General features: G+C 49.1%; 1 protein-coding gene across 1 annotated transcript in view; it reads right to left on the bottom strand.

Moving 5' to 3' along the window:
• Positions 1-10,289, bottom strand: part of dac (dachshund family transcription factor) — a 199,349-nt gene that overhangs the window by 10,033 nt on the left and 179,027 nt on the right. Inside the window, exons 9-10 of the mRNA XM_018542011.1 lie at positions 3,126-3,272; positions 1,802-2,059 (exon numbers count right to left, since the gene is read on the bottom strand). Coding sequence (XP_018397513.1) covers positions 1,802-2,059; positions 3,126-3,272 — 405 coding nt within the window. The remainder of the gene's footprint in view (positions 1-1,801; positions 2,060-3,125; positions 3,273-10,289) is intronic.

Raw genomic sequence — 10,289 nt, 5'->3', positions numbered from 1 at the left:
ATGTTGAGAGAGAGAGAGAGAGAGAGAGAGAGAGAGAGAGAGAGAGAGAGAGAGAGAAAGGAAGAGACCAACGCGACGTAAGAGAGGGCGGGAGAGGCATCGCAGGAGGCTGGAAGAGGTTTAAGGGAAGCGCGGAGGGAACGTGAGAGTGGAAGAAGGAAGGGAGGACAGGTAACGCCACCGAGAGCCGCGTTGGCCGCCGGGGAAATTACGGCTCCTTCCTTACTTGCGAGAGATGTGCATAAACTCTGCATTACAGCCAGTGGCGCTCATGTGAGTGGGGCGCTATATGCGAGGACACGATCGCGGAATTGCTATCGCATGATTGGAAAAGTAAGGGATGTGACGCGCGCGCGCGATACTGCTAGCAGTAATAGATACTCTTTCTCAAAAGGGTTTATAGTAGCCAGAGCTAAATGGTCGGGGAATTTAGGGTAAGCTGAAGAGCGGTGATAAAGAAACAGATCTCTCTTAAAGGGAAGACTCGACCTATATTTTATCATGGTACGCGAAATATTTTTTTAACGACTAGAGATTTTCAGATTACATCGGGGGGGGGGGGAGATTTATCAATTACTGATTAAAGCTTACAAGGAACACTTCCTTCATTGACAATGTGACAAGAATGAGAGCCATCGCTCGTATAGAATGCATGACTCGAAGACGCGGCGGCGGCGGCGGCGCGGCCCCCGAGGTCCCCTCAGTGGCGTAAGTACCCACCTCAGACGACATTACGTCGAACCACCTCTTTCCCCCCGTGTTTCTTCTCGATGATCACCCCTCCCATCCCCTCTTGCCATCTTGACGCTACTGCTCGACTCGTCTCTCCTCTCCCGCGTTACCCCCGTCTAAATCTCTGTTGTTTATTGCAAATGGATTCCGCATCATGATGCCCGAGTGGCTACGGGACCCTATTCAAATACCTCGTGTTTCCTCGTCAGGACCTGCTCGGTTCCTTCCCCCTCTCCTTGCCGTCTCTCTCTCTCTCTCCCTCCTCCTACCCTCTTCGTGCACGGGGTTGTTATTGCCGGCGGCGTGATTGCTCTCGCTCGAGATCTTTCGAATAATTTACTTTGCACGATACCACCACGACATACTACCACCGTCCGCTCCACCGTCTCTCTAGCCCTCGGGGTCAATCTCCTCTCTTTTCTTCTTTCTCTCTCTCTCTCTCTCTCTTTTTTTTTTGTCAGGGTAATCGAGGATCGAAAGCACTCGGCCGGAAGATCAGAAAAATTGAGTGGATCCTAATACGGGAATGCGATTATCCGAATTAGCGGATCCCGCCGCTGGCTCTGGGCCTGGATTCTCGAATCGTTCTTCCCCCTTCCCGTACTCCCTTGACCTCAAGTTTCTAACACGCGACTGCTACTTTCTCGAATTACTCGAATAAACTTTACAATGTAGATAACAGACTGGTCTTCTTGGGCTGCTTTATTCTTTCCCGTCAGGCTACTCTTTGACGCGCGCGCGTTTTCGAATTCTTTTAAAAATATCTCGCTGAGGTAATGTGTAATTCAATAGTGAACAGTGAAGCTCAAAAGCAATACAACGTATTGGGACACGGCCGGGATGTTTCGAGATATCGGAAAGGAGGAAGAAGCGGAGGCGGGAACGACATGGCTATCGCGATCCTCCGTTAACGATAAGTGCGGCTTAAGAGTATTCCCTGTTTATTTTTCCGCGCGCGCGCGCGCGCGCGCGGTTCCGTGGGAACACCGTGGGAACCGCGAATCGACGATGAAACCGAACGCAACAGAGTACGATGAGGGTGAAGTAGCGTGCCGTTGGTAGAACTGACCTTGGTAGTTTTGCCAGAAGGCCGACGCCTGGCTACCGATGAGATCCAGCCCGTATCCCCATGCGGGCTTCTCCGGTGTCGACGGTTGCTGGGAAGGACGCGGTACTTGCGCCTCCCGGTACTGCTGGGCCGCTGCCTGTTGCTGCTGAAGGGGTTGCTGCGGCGGTTGTTGTTGCGACGACTGCTGCTGCGACTGAGAATGTACCGGGCTAGCCTCCGGCGGCTCCGAACTCGTGCGCGCCTCCGCCGTTACGTTTTCTGCGTCATAGAAAGATAGCAATCGCCCGATTATCGCCGATGTTAAAAAAAAAAAAAATCCGTTTCCGTCTCTAAATCTGTTTTCTCGACATGACGTGCGCGAGCGGAATAGATGAGAAAATTTGATATGTGTCAGCGCAGGAAAGCGAAGCTTCTAAGTAACTCATAAGACCGTGACCATCTCACGACTCACCCCCGACACCCAAGTGGCGGAGTGACGTGCCGTTTGATTTGAAATTAGTATCGCGACTCTCTGGATTTGACAGGATTAATCAGCGGTACCAGTGAGGTATACGGCAGCGGCAACAGTAGCGGCGGCGGCAACGACGGGCGGCGACGGCGACGGAGGCAACGGAGGTAACGCGAAAACGATGAGGTGGAATGACAGACGGTGAGGAGGCAAGAGGTGAAGGAGCCAGGACGAAACATTATATCGGAATAAGAGATTTCACTTAAAGGGTTTCGCGTTTGAGTTTTGGTAGTGACAGGAAGAAGGGTGGCGTGCCGCTTGTTGCTGCTACTTCTACTTGCCGGAGGATCAAGGGGCGAGACGCGCGCGGTACCTAGTCAAGGTGCTGGAACGATGGGGGAGAGAGGCAACAGAAGGGGGGGGAGGGGGAAACAGGCTGCCATCAGCCAGTCGACGACGGAGAGGGATTGCACCGCCGGCAGGGGATAAGTAAGGAATCATATTCTGCCGGGTGTCAGGCTGTTTGCTCTGCCTCGGCGTATTAATTAATTTATTCCGAGATCACCGCTGGCCCCGGGGCTCTTAACGGAGAGACTGACGACGAGCTCGCGAAATCCTGAGAAAACCCGTCCATTTGCAGCGATCTCGTGTCTAATCTACGCGATGAAAATCGAAACGTTTTTTTGTAAAGCAAGATATTAGCGAAGAGTTTTTAGTGCGAGAATAGAGCGTTTTATAAGTAAAACTTCTCTTCGAGAGCTTTTAAATATTAGCTCTTCTTAGGTAAATAACACTTTCGAATTTCGATGATAATATAAATTTGTCGATTTTTGAAAACTTGTTCATATAGAGAAGGCGACACATATTCGCACATACCGGTAATCGCTCTGACTTGCTCCGAGGACGCACCCGTGGCTTTGAGGGCCTCCTCCAATTGTGTGCGCCTCTTGATCTCCAGGTCCAACTGCTCCTGCAGCCGTTTCCTCGCTCGCCGTTCCTTTTTTAAGCGTTTCTGGTAAACCACTGCAACAAAGAATAAGGCAATCATTTATAGCATGACTGATAAAGATTATTATTTGTGACGTATTGTATATTTCGTGAATGTGTTGACACGCGTTTCGGAACGAGGTGATGAAAATACGCGGCAAATTCGCACTGACCATCTCCGTTCCCCAGGTGGCGGAACCCCGGCGTGGTCAGAGTCCAATGGAATTATCCTGGCGTATCATTCTACAGCGGGGGGCTTCACACCGAGCACGGCAGGCCCCAAAACTCAAAGTACACGTCTAAGCGGGGGTCCGATCGTCTCGTCAGCTACCGTGCGTGAATCCGACGGTAGCCGGTCGAGTCGAACGCCCGAGACGAATCGTTTATCGATTTCTCACAGTGAGTCACGCCGTTAAAAAGATACTGCGGGAGCTTGCATTGGACTCCCGTGTTTGCATAATATATGAGTATAAAAAAAGAAAAATACGATAAGAAGGAAAAACTGCTCTTTGCATTTCATTACTTATCAAGTTCTTCATTCATTTCACTTTAACGATACTTACGTTAGATAGTCAAAAGAAATAAATGTTAATGAAAAATAAAACATGTAAGTACAATATAAGTTACACATATATGACATTTTATTTTCAAAGTAATTGCAGTTCTAAAATAAATTCAGCGGAAAATTTAAAACGTGATTTGATCCGAGACGGATTCTCAATCATAAAGTTTCTCTTTGTACTTGTTTTAAAATTGTGTCACGAAGCATTCCAAGGCAATTTGTCGTTCACCGCAAGTATTACAACAACGCAGGCTCGCTCGCTCTTTCGTGTCAGACCATTCATTCTGGTCGCCGCGCTTTCAGACTTCTTTTCCGGATTCCAATGTCCCGTTCTTTGTCGCCAATGCAGACGTATACGAAATCAATCCACCACGATGCGCGCACACAAATTCGTGTCGGAACTCACACACATGCGCGCGCGCAACGTTATAGATACACGTGTAGGACGGCGTGGATTCGTCACGGCGGCGACGGGAGTGCGCGTAGGTTCGCACTCAGATACAACGTATAGGCGATCAGTTTGATCGGTCGAGGAGACCCCCGCGTCGGCGTCTTTGAACGGGCTCTCTTCCCCTGCCCGCTTTAATTATTTTCCGTCATTGTGAACCGACGCGTCCGGCCATTGTATCTTCTCTTGGGCGCATCTCGGCCCTCGACACTTTTGGCTCGACCTCTCTCGCGGACTCCGGCTTTGTTCGACGACGATTCTGCCTTAATCGTTCCTCGTTGCGCCAGCTTCGACGAATAATGGCGTGGCGTGGCGCGGTGCGGCGCGGCGCGTCTCCGTCCGATGAGACGTTGACCGGTTCTTGCGCCCGAATCCCGCGAAAAGATACCTCAGGGCAAAAAGATTAAGGTTCGATCGATTACGCCTCCTCGATTCTATTTCTTCGACCTTCCGAGACGCCGCGCCGTTAAAGACAAAAACAATATCACAAATGCACGCTTCTTTAAAGTATCGAAAGAGTTGTTATTAAAAAAAAAAGAAAAAAAAAGAAAAAAATTTATTTAAAAATATACATTGAATTATCTTGTTCGTTTTTAACTATATCTAATATGTATTACTCTATATGCATTAGTCGGATTCTTCGTATAGTCGATTGACGCGCTGAAATGGATCTGTCGTGATTCTTCACAGAATGGTAGGCTCAGCGGAAGACGGTAGCTCCTACTCGCGTTCTCTCGATTTAACATTACCCTACCTTGACAGGTAAGACGGTAGCGCGAGGCGTAGGTACCACGTCGCCGTGGGCGTACTCGAGTACGACGACATTACCTTCCCTTCGCTTTCGCGCCGGTATAGCATGGAGATTAGGGCACGCGGCTTTAATCGCCCTCCACTCGCGCGTCATTTCTGGAACGGTAATCAGAGGATCGTATTGCCGCCGTGGAAATAAATCGTCGTGCAAAGGCATCCATCCACTTTAGATGCAAATGTATTTCTCATTCGGCCACACACCGGCACATCGCGGCAATATTTTTCACGAATTTTTTTCTTAAATCTTGTTGCGCGTGAATGTGTGTGTGTGTATACATGTGCACGATGAAACATCGCGGAAGCGTTGTTGTCGCTTGGACGTCAGGGATCAAAATTGAACGTTCACGGATCCGTCGTGACTTTATGGTTCAAAGTAACAGCGGATACCATCGATGAGCTATTGTAAACAGGTATCGCGATCCTATCGATCGTGTCTCGCAGGTGGCCACTGGTTGAGCATCACTGATACGTGATTGATTCCCGGCAGACAAGGCGCAGACAACCCCTTCGTCCCCTCTACCTCTTCGCCATGGCCGTGTGCCCCTCCTTTTCCTCCCTGCCTTATACACCTCTCCGTTTCCCTCTCGTGCACTCTTCTCCTTATCCACTTTGGCATAACGCGCCTCCGAGACGTTTTCTTCGTTCCTTTTCTTTCGCTCTTTCTTTGTCTTTCTCTCACTCCCTCTCTTTCTCTTTCACCTGATGTTTCGTCTTCTTTGCCCTCTCTTTCTTTCCTACGCGAAACGAAACAAGGGTGGAGAGAAAGTGGGAGAGGGTGGGGGCGGTGAGGAGGGCGAGGAGGGCAGAGGGAAGAAGTTGCGGGACGGCAGCGGCAGGGAGGAAGAAGGGGGCAGACTTCTCGCAGTGACGGGAGGGGCGGTGAAGAGGAAACGGGGGGAGAGAGCGCGAGTGAGCGCCGGGGCACGGGGGGACAGCATTATGATGCAAAGATGGCGCGGCGGCGGCACCCTAGAATTAGCTCGAGCACTCGCCATTGGCCGCTCAGCAAACCACTCCTTCGGTAACAACCGACTGCATACGTTGCATACTAAGGATACACGCGAGACGGCAAAGAATTGCCCCGAATGGGGCTGCTTGCTCCAAGGATTCGACGACGTCGTCCACACGCTGAGTGCCAGGCCAGGACAAGGAGTGTATTCGCGTCGGATCTGCGTTTCTGCTGAGGCTCGCGACGAAGGACGAGTCTTTTTCTTCCGTGATACTTTGTTAGGCAATCGCGTGAGGGTCTCTCGCGCCGATCCCCATGATTGTAAACTCGCAGACGGGATCCCTTTATGTGGTTGACTATATTGTCCCGATTTTTCTTAAACACAGTCTAGTCGAGAATATCCTTTAAATATGTAACACGGATACGTAGTACGCGTTACAAAGTTTTTCTCTTTTTTTTTTCTTCTTTTTGCAGTCGTTGTGGCACGAAAGAGATATTATTTCGTGAATACCGAATTAGCGCTGCCGCTTCGGCGACAGGAATCATTATGTCTAAACGAGTTCGTTCGTGATCGCTGTGCAAACTCGACAGAAACGGTCCTTCGAAGGGTACCAATCGAGCGACGACGACAGCGGATCGTAGATCGAGGAGGAACTTGTAATTTGATGCTAGCGGATACTAGAGAGAGAGAGAGAGAGAGAGAGAGATTACACGGGTCGCGGAACGGTGTTGGTGATGGCTGGGCGCGGACGTTGTTGCGCGGGGGTCTAAGGTCTTAGGGATGATTCCAGAGTCACGGTCGCACGATCTCTCTCTCTCTCCTCTCTCGAGTTCCGACGAGACGCGAGAGTACGACGGCGGACAATACTTTGCCGATCGCGAAAAACTCTGCTGTTCCACGACTTCTCTCTCTCTCTCTCTCTCTCTCTCTCTCTCTCTCTCTCTCTCTCCCCCTCTTTTCTTACTTCCTCTCGGTACTCATCGGAGATGCTCGGGCTTTTTGCACGTTACCTCGCCTTGAATGTAACTGCGGCGTAACTTCTTTCTCGACCAAATCGAGCGCGCTCGGTACTGAGGCTCGCGCTTAGAGCTCTGGGCTGGTAACCCGGTAACTATCGGGGCAATATCATCTAAGGATTTCAACGCTAGCTTCTTTCTTACATTCCTACGAACGTCGGTGGAAAAACGTTGCGGTATTCTTGATCGTTATCATCCGCGGTCTATCTTCTTCTCATGTATCTCTTGCGATCTTAATTATCCCTAAGCACATATGTAACTGCATACCTACTTCGAAGTTCAGTTATATGTTATCCAATATTTCCGTGCTTTTAATTATAAATCGTTAAATCAATTCATTCATATATTTTCTAAGAAATCTAAAAATATTTTTGTTCGAATCTTCAACTGGAAGAAGTCTTGTTGCATTAATTGGAATTCTCATATAGATTCAACTAAAAAATACAAATCACACTTGTAATTAATTTTGTCAAATAATCGAAATGACCAGTAATTCAATTATGATAATTAGAATTCTGTCTCGTATGATCAGAATTCGTTTTGCTTATATTCCTTGTTGTGGTACAATCAAAACATTTGTCGCAGTGTTTCAGCAATTAATTCAACATGGGATGAGATCGACTACTGCATATGTGCATGCGTGCGCCGATGACATCGCGCGGTTACATAAGATGCGTAATAGAAAAGAGAAGAAATTTGCGGTCGATTATGAAACCAGAGCCGAGATGTATGCAACTCGTCGAATGATCCTCTCCCGATGCGGTAGATCATAGATAAGTGAAACGCCGAGTTGTCGTGCATCGAGTAGGAAGGCTGCAACGAAGGGAGCACAGGATAGAGATGGATGAGTGATAAAGAGAGACGAAGGGACGGAGAGAAACAAAAGGGGAAGGCGGAGAGGGTGGTCCATTAGATAATGCAGTCAACAGAGACAGAGAGAGAGAGAGAGAGAGAGCGGCCTCTCTCATCGGGCACGTCAAAATACATCAGCTACCACTGTGCGCTCGCTCAGAAATCCTCTGACCGCTCTTGGCGTGGACTCCCCACGTCGAAGACTCGTTGACTGGTGATTCTCTCTCACTCTCTCTCTCTCCCGAAGTTCACCGTGTGTTTAACACGCTCGCCCGCCCGACAGGACACGATAGATCTCGATCGCCGATATCGAGTTCCGCGGCAGCGGGTAGGTCAGAAATCGCTGGGTTCCGTATGAGAATGCGGTACCGAGACTATTTAACCTCGGCCGTATAGAAGCATCCTAGCATCGACTGATTTATTCGGAGATATCCGCAAGAATTCCTTCGGAGTCGAGTAACATCAAACTTACTGAATTATTCCAATGTAAAATCGACATATTTATAGTTTTTTCGAGTAATGCGTATTCTTCGTGATTTTAACTATACATAACAGGGAAAATTGCTCTTAATCAAATTTCGAGATGTATTTTGTACGTCAGCATTGAAACATCATCGCGGTCGATTGTAGATAACGCTTTGGGATCGTATCTGTTGGACGCAAACAATCAGTGCGGGAAACGTAATAGCCGAATCCAATCAGGGAACCCGTGGAAACTAATATAGAGTCGGGGCGTCTTACCCGGACTGTGCTTAATACCCGGAGCCAAGCGAAGGAGAGAGAGAGAGGGAGAGAGAGAGAGAGGGAGAGAGATAAATAGAGATAGAGAGGGAGAGTAAGGAGCCCTCCGGGAATAGCAATATGATTTACATTTTGTGGTTATATTGACCATTCTCGCCACCTGCAGCACTTGCTCTCCTTCGTGGCCCTCGGGCTGCGCCAAGAATGACCGGCTTCCACTCCGGAAAAATTAATAATAGCTCGCCTTCGGGTTCGTTAAAACGATCACTATTCCCGTTCCTGCGGTAATACCAGCTACTGCGATCGACATTTTTTCCTTCGTAACAACTCGACCTCGCGCGTAATAAATCGCAATTTTATAATTACTTTCCTGCGCGTTTCTATCTAAATGTTTCGCCCCTCGGCCACAACACAAATGATAACAGTGTTAATAATACCTGACGATTTTTCCGTCTTGATGACAAATTTTCTTTTCTCGTTTGTTTATCAGACTCACTCGGTTCGCTTAGTCAATCTGCTGGGTGCGGTTGCTCGTTAATTATCCGTATTCACGAATTAATCACGTGAATGGCGTCAGACGATGACGATGGTTACGAGTTGTTACCCCTCGAGGAGATCCGACTTGCGTAAAGCGAGCAAGACAGAGCGCGTGTAACGCGGTAAACGCGTAATTACGATTCATGAAGGCGGACGGACGAGCGTCTGGATGAGCTCGTAATCTCCACAGGACGCGTTTCTCGAGGGCCCAAAACCAACCGAAACACCCGTTATCCGTGACAGGAGGGTTCTTACTTAGGCACCTACTAGAAAAGCCGCGGTCGCTCCAGTAACGCGCGCTCGCGCGCTCTTCTCCGACGGACGGCATCTGCGCTCTACGGCTCTCGATATCCATACTGTGAGAGCTGTGTGTTGAATAATATTACACTTAGCCCGTACCCACTCGGACGATTATAGTTGGAGGCAACGTCGATAGTAGTAGTTAGACCGTGCATCCTGTGCGAATGCTAATTTCGGAGGGTCCCCCTCCGCTTGAAACTAACTCGAAAGAAGAATTACGACGCGTGCTCCGGTCGCCGACGTCGATTCGCGGCGAAGCGGAAAGAATCGATGTCGACGGTATAAAATTGTAACATCGCCAGAGGAAGACACGCGTGTCCCAACGATCGATCGATTCCGAATTCCAACTTTGCGAGTCGGAATAATCGACGCGCGAGCGAAAGTTTCTCTCGACCGGCTCTCCGTCGCCGGCGGTCGATGGGACTGCGGCCTAGCTCGTTCAAATATCAATTTCCCAGTGACAACTTCTTGGTGGCGGCTCTCGGCACCCTCCTGCTCACGACCCATATGGAAATGGAGATCGGTCATCGAAATCCAGTTTGCGAGTGGAAACATCCCGAGAAGGGTCAGCCGTCTTATCCGCTCTTTCCTCTTTCAAGCCTTCCTCCTCCCCATCGCGTTTCCTTTTTCCACGACGGTATATAAACCGTCGTAAAGTCGAAAGCTTTTTCGCTTTTGCGTATTATTCTTTTATCCGATCTAAAGATGAGGGTAGTGGCATCCGGCGATATTCACAGGAATATCCGCCGCGTCTTCAATAGACTCGACAATATGCCCGAGGCCGAATCTATCGCGCGATATATGGAGATCGTGGCGGATCTGTTTCATCTCGCCGGG

Source organism: Cyphomyrmex costatus, unplaced genomic scaffold (assembly GCF_001594065.2).
Source record: "Cyphomyrmex costatus isolate MS0001 unplaced genomic scaffold, Ccosl1.0 scaffold301, whole genome shotgun sequence".
Taxonomy (NCBI): Eukaryota; Metazoa; Arthropoda; class Insecta; order Hymenoptera; family Formicidae; genus Cyphomyrmex; species Cyphomyrmex costatus.
Note: the sequence above shows the minus strand (reverse complement) of the source record. Positions and strands in the feature narration are given on the sequence as shown.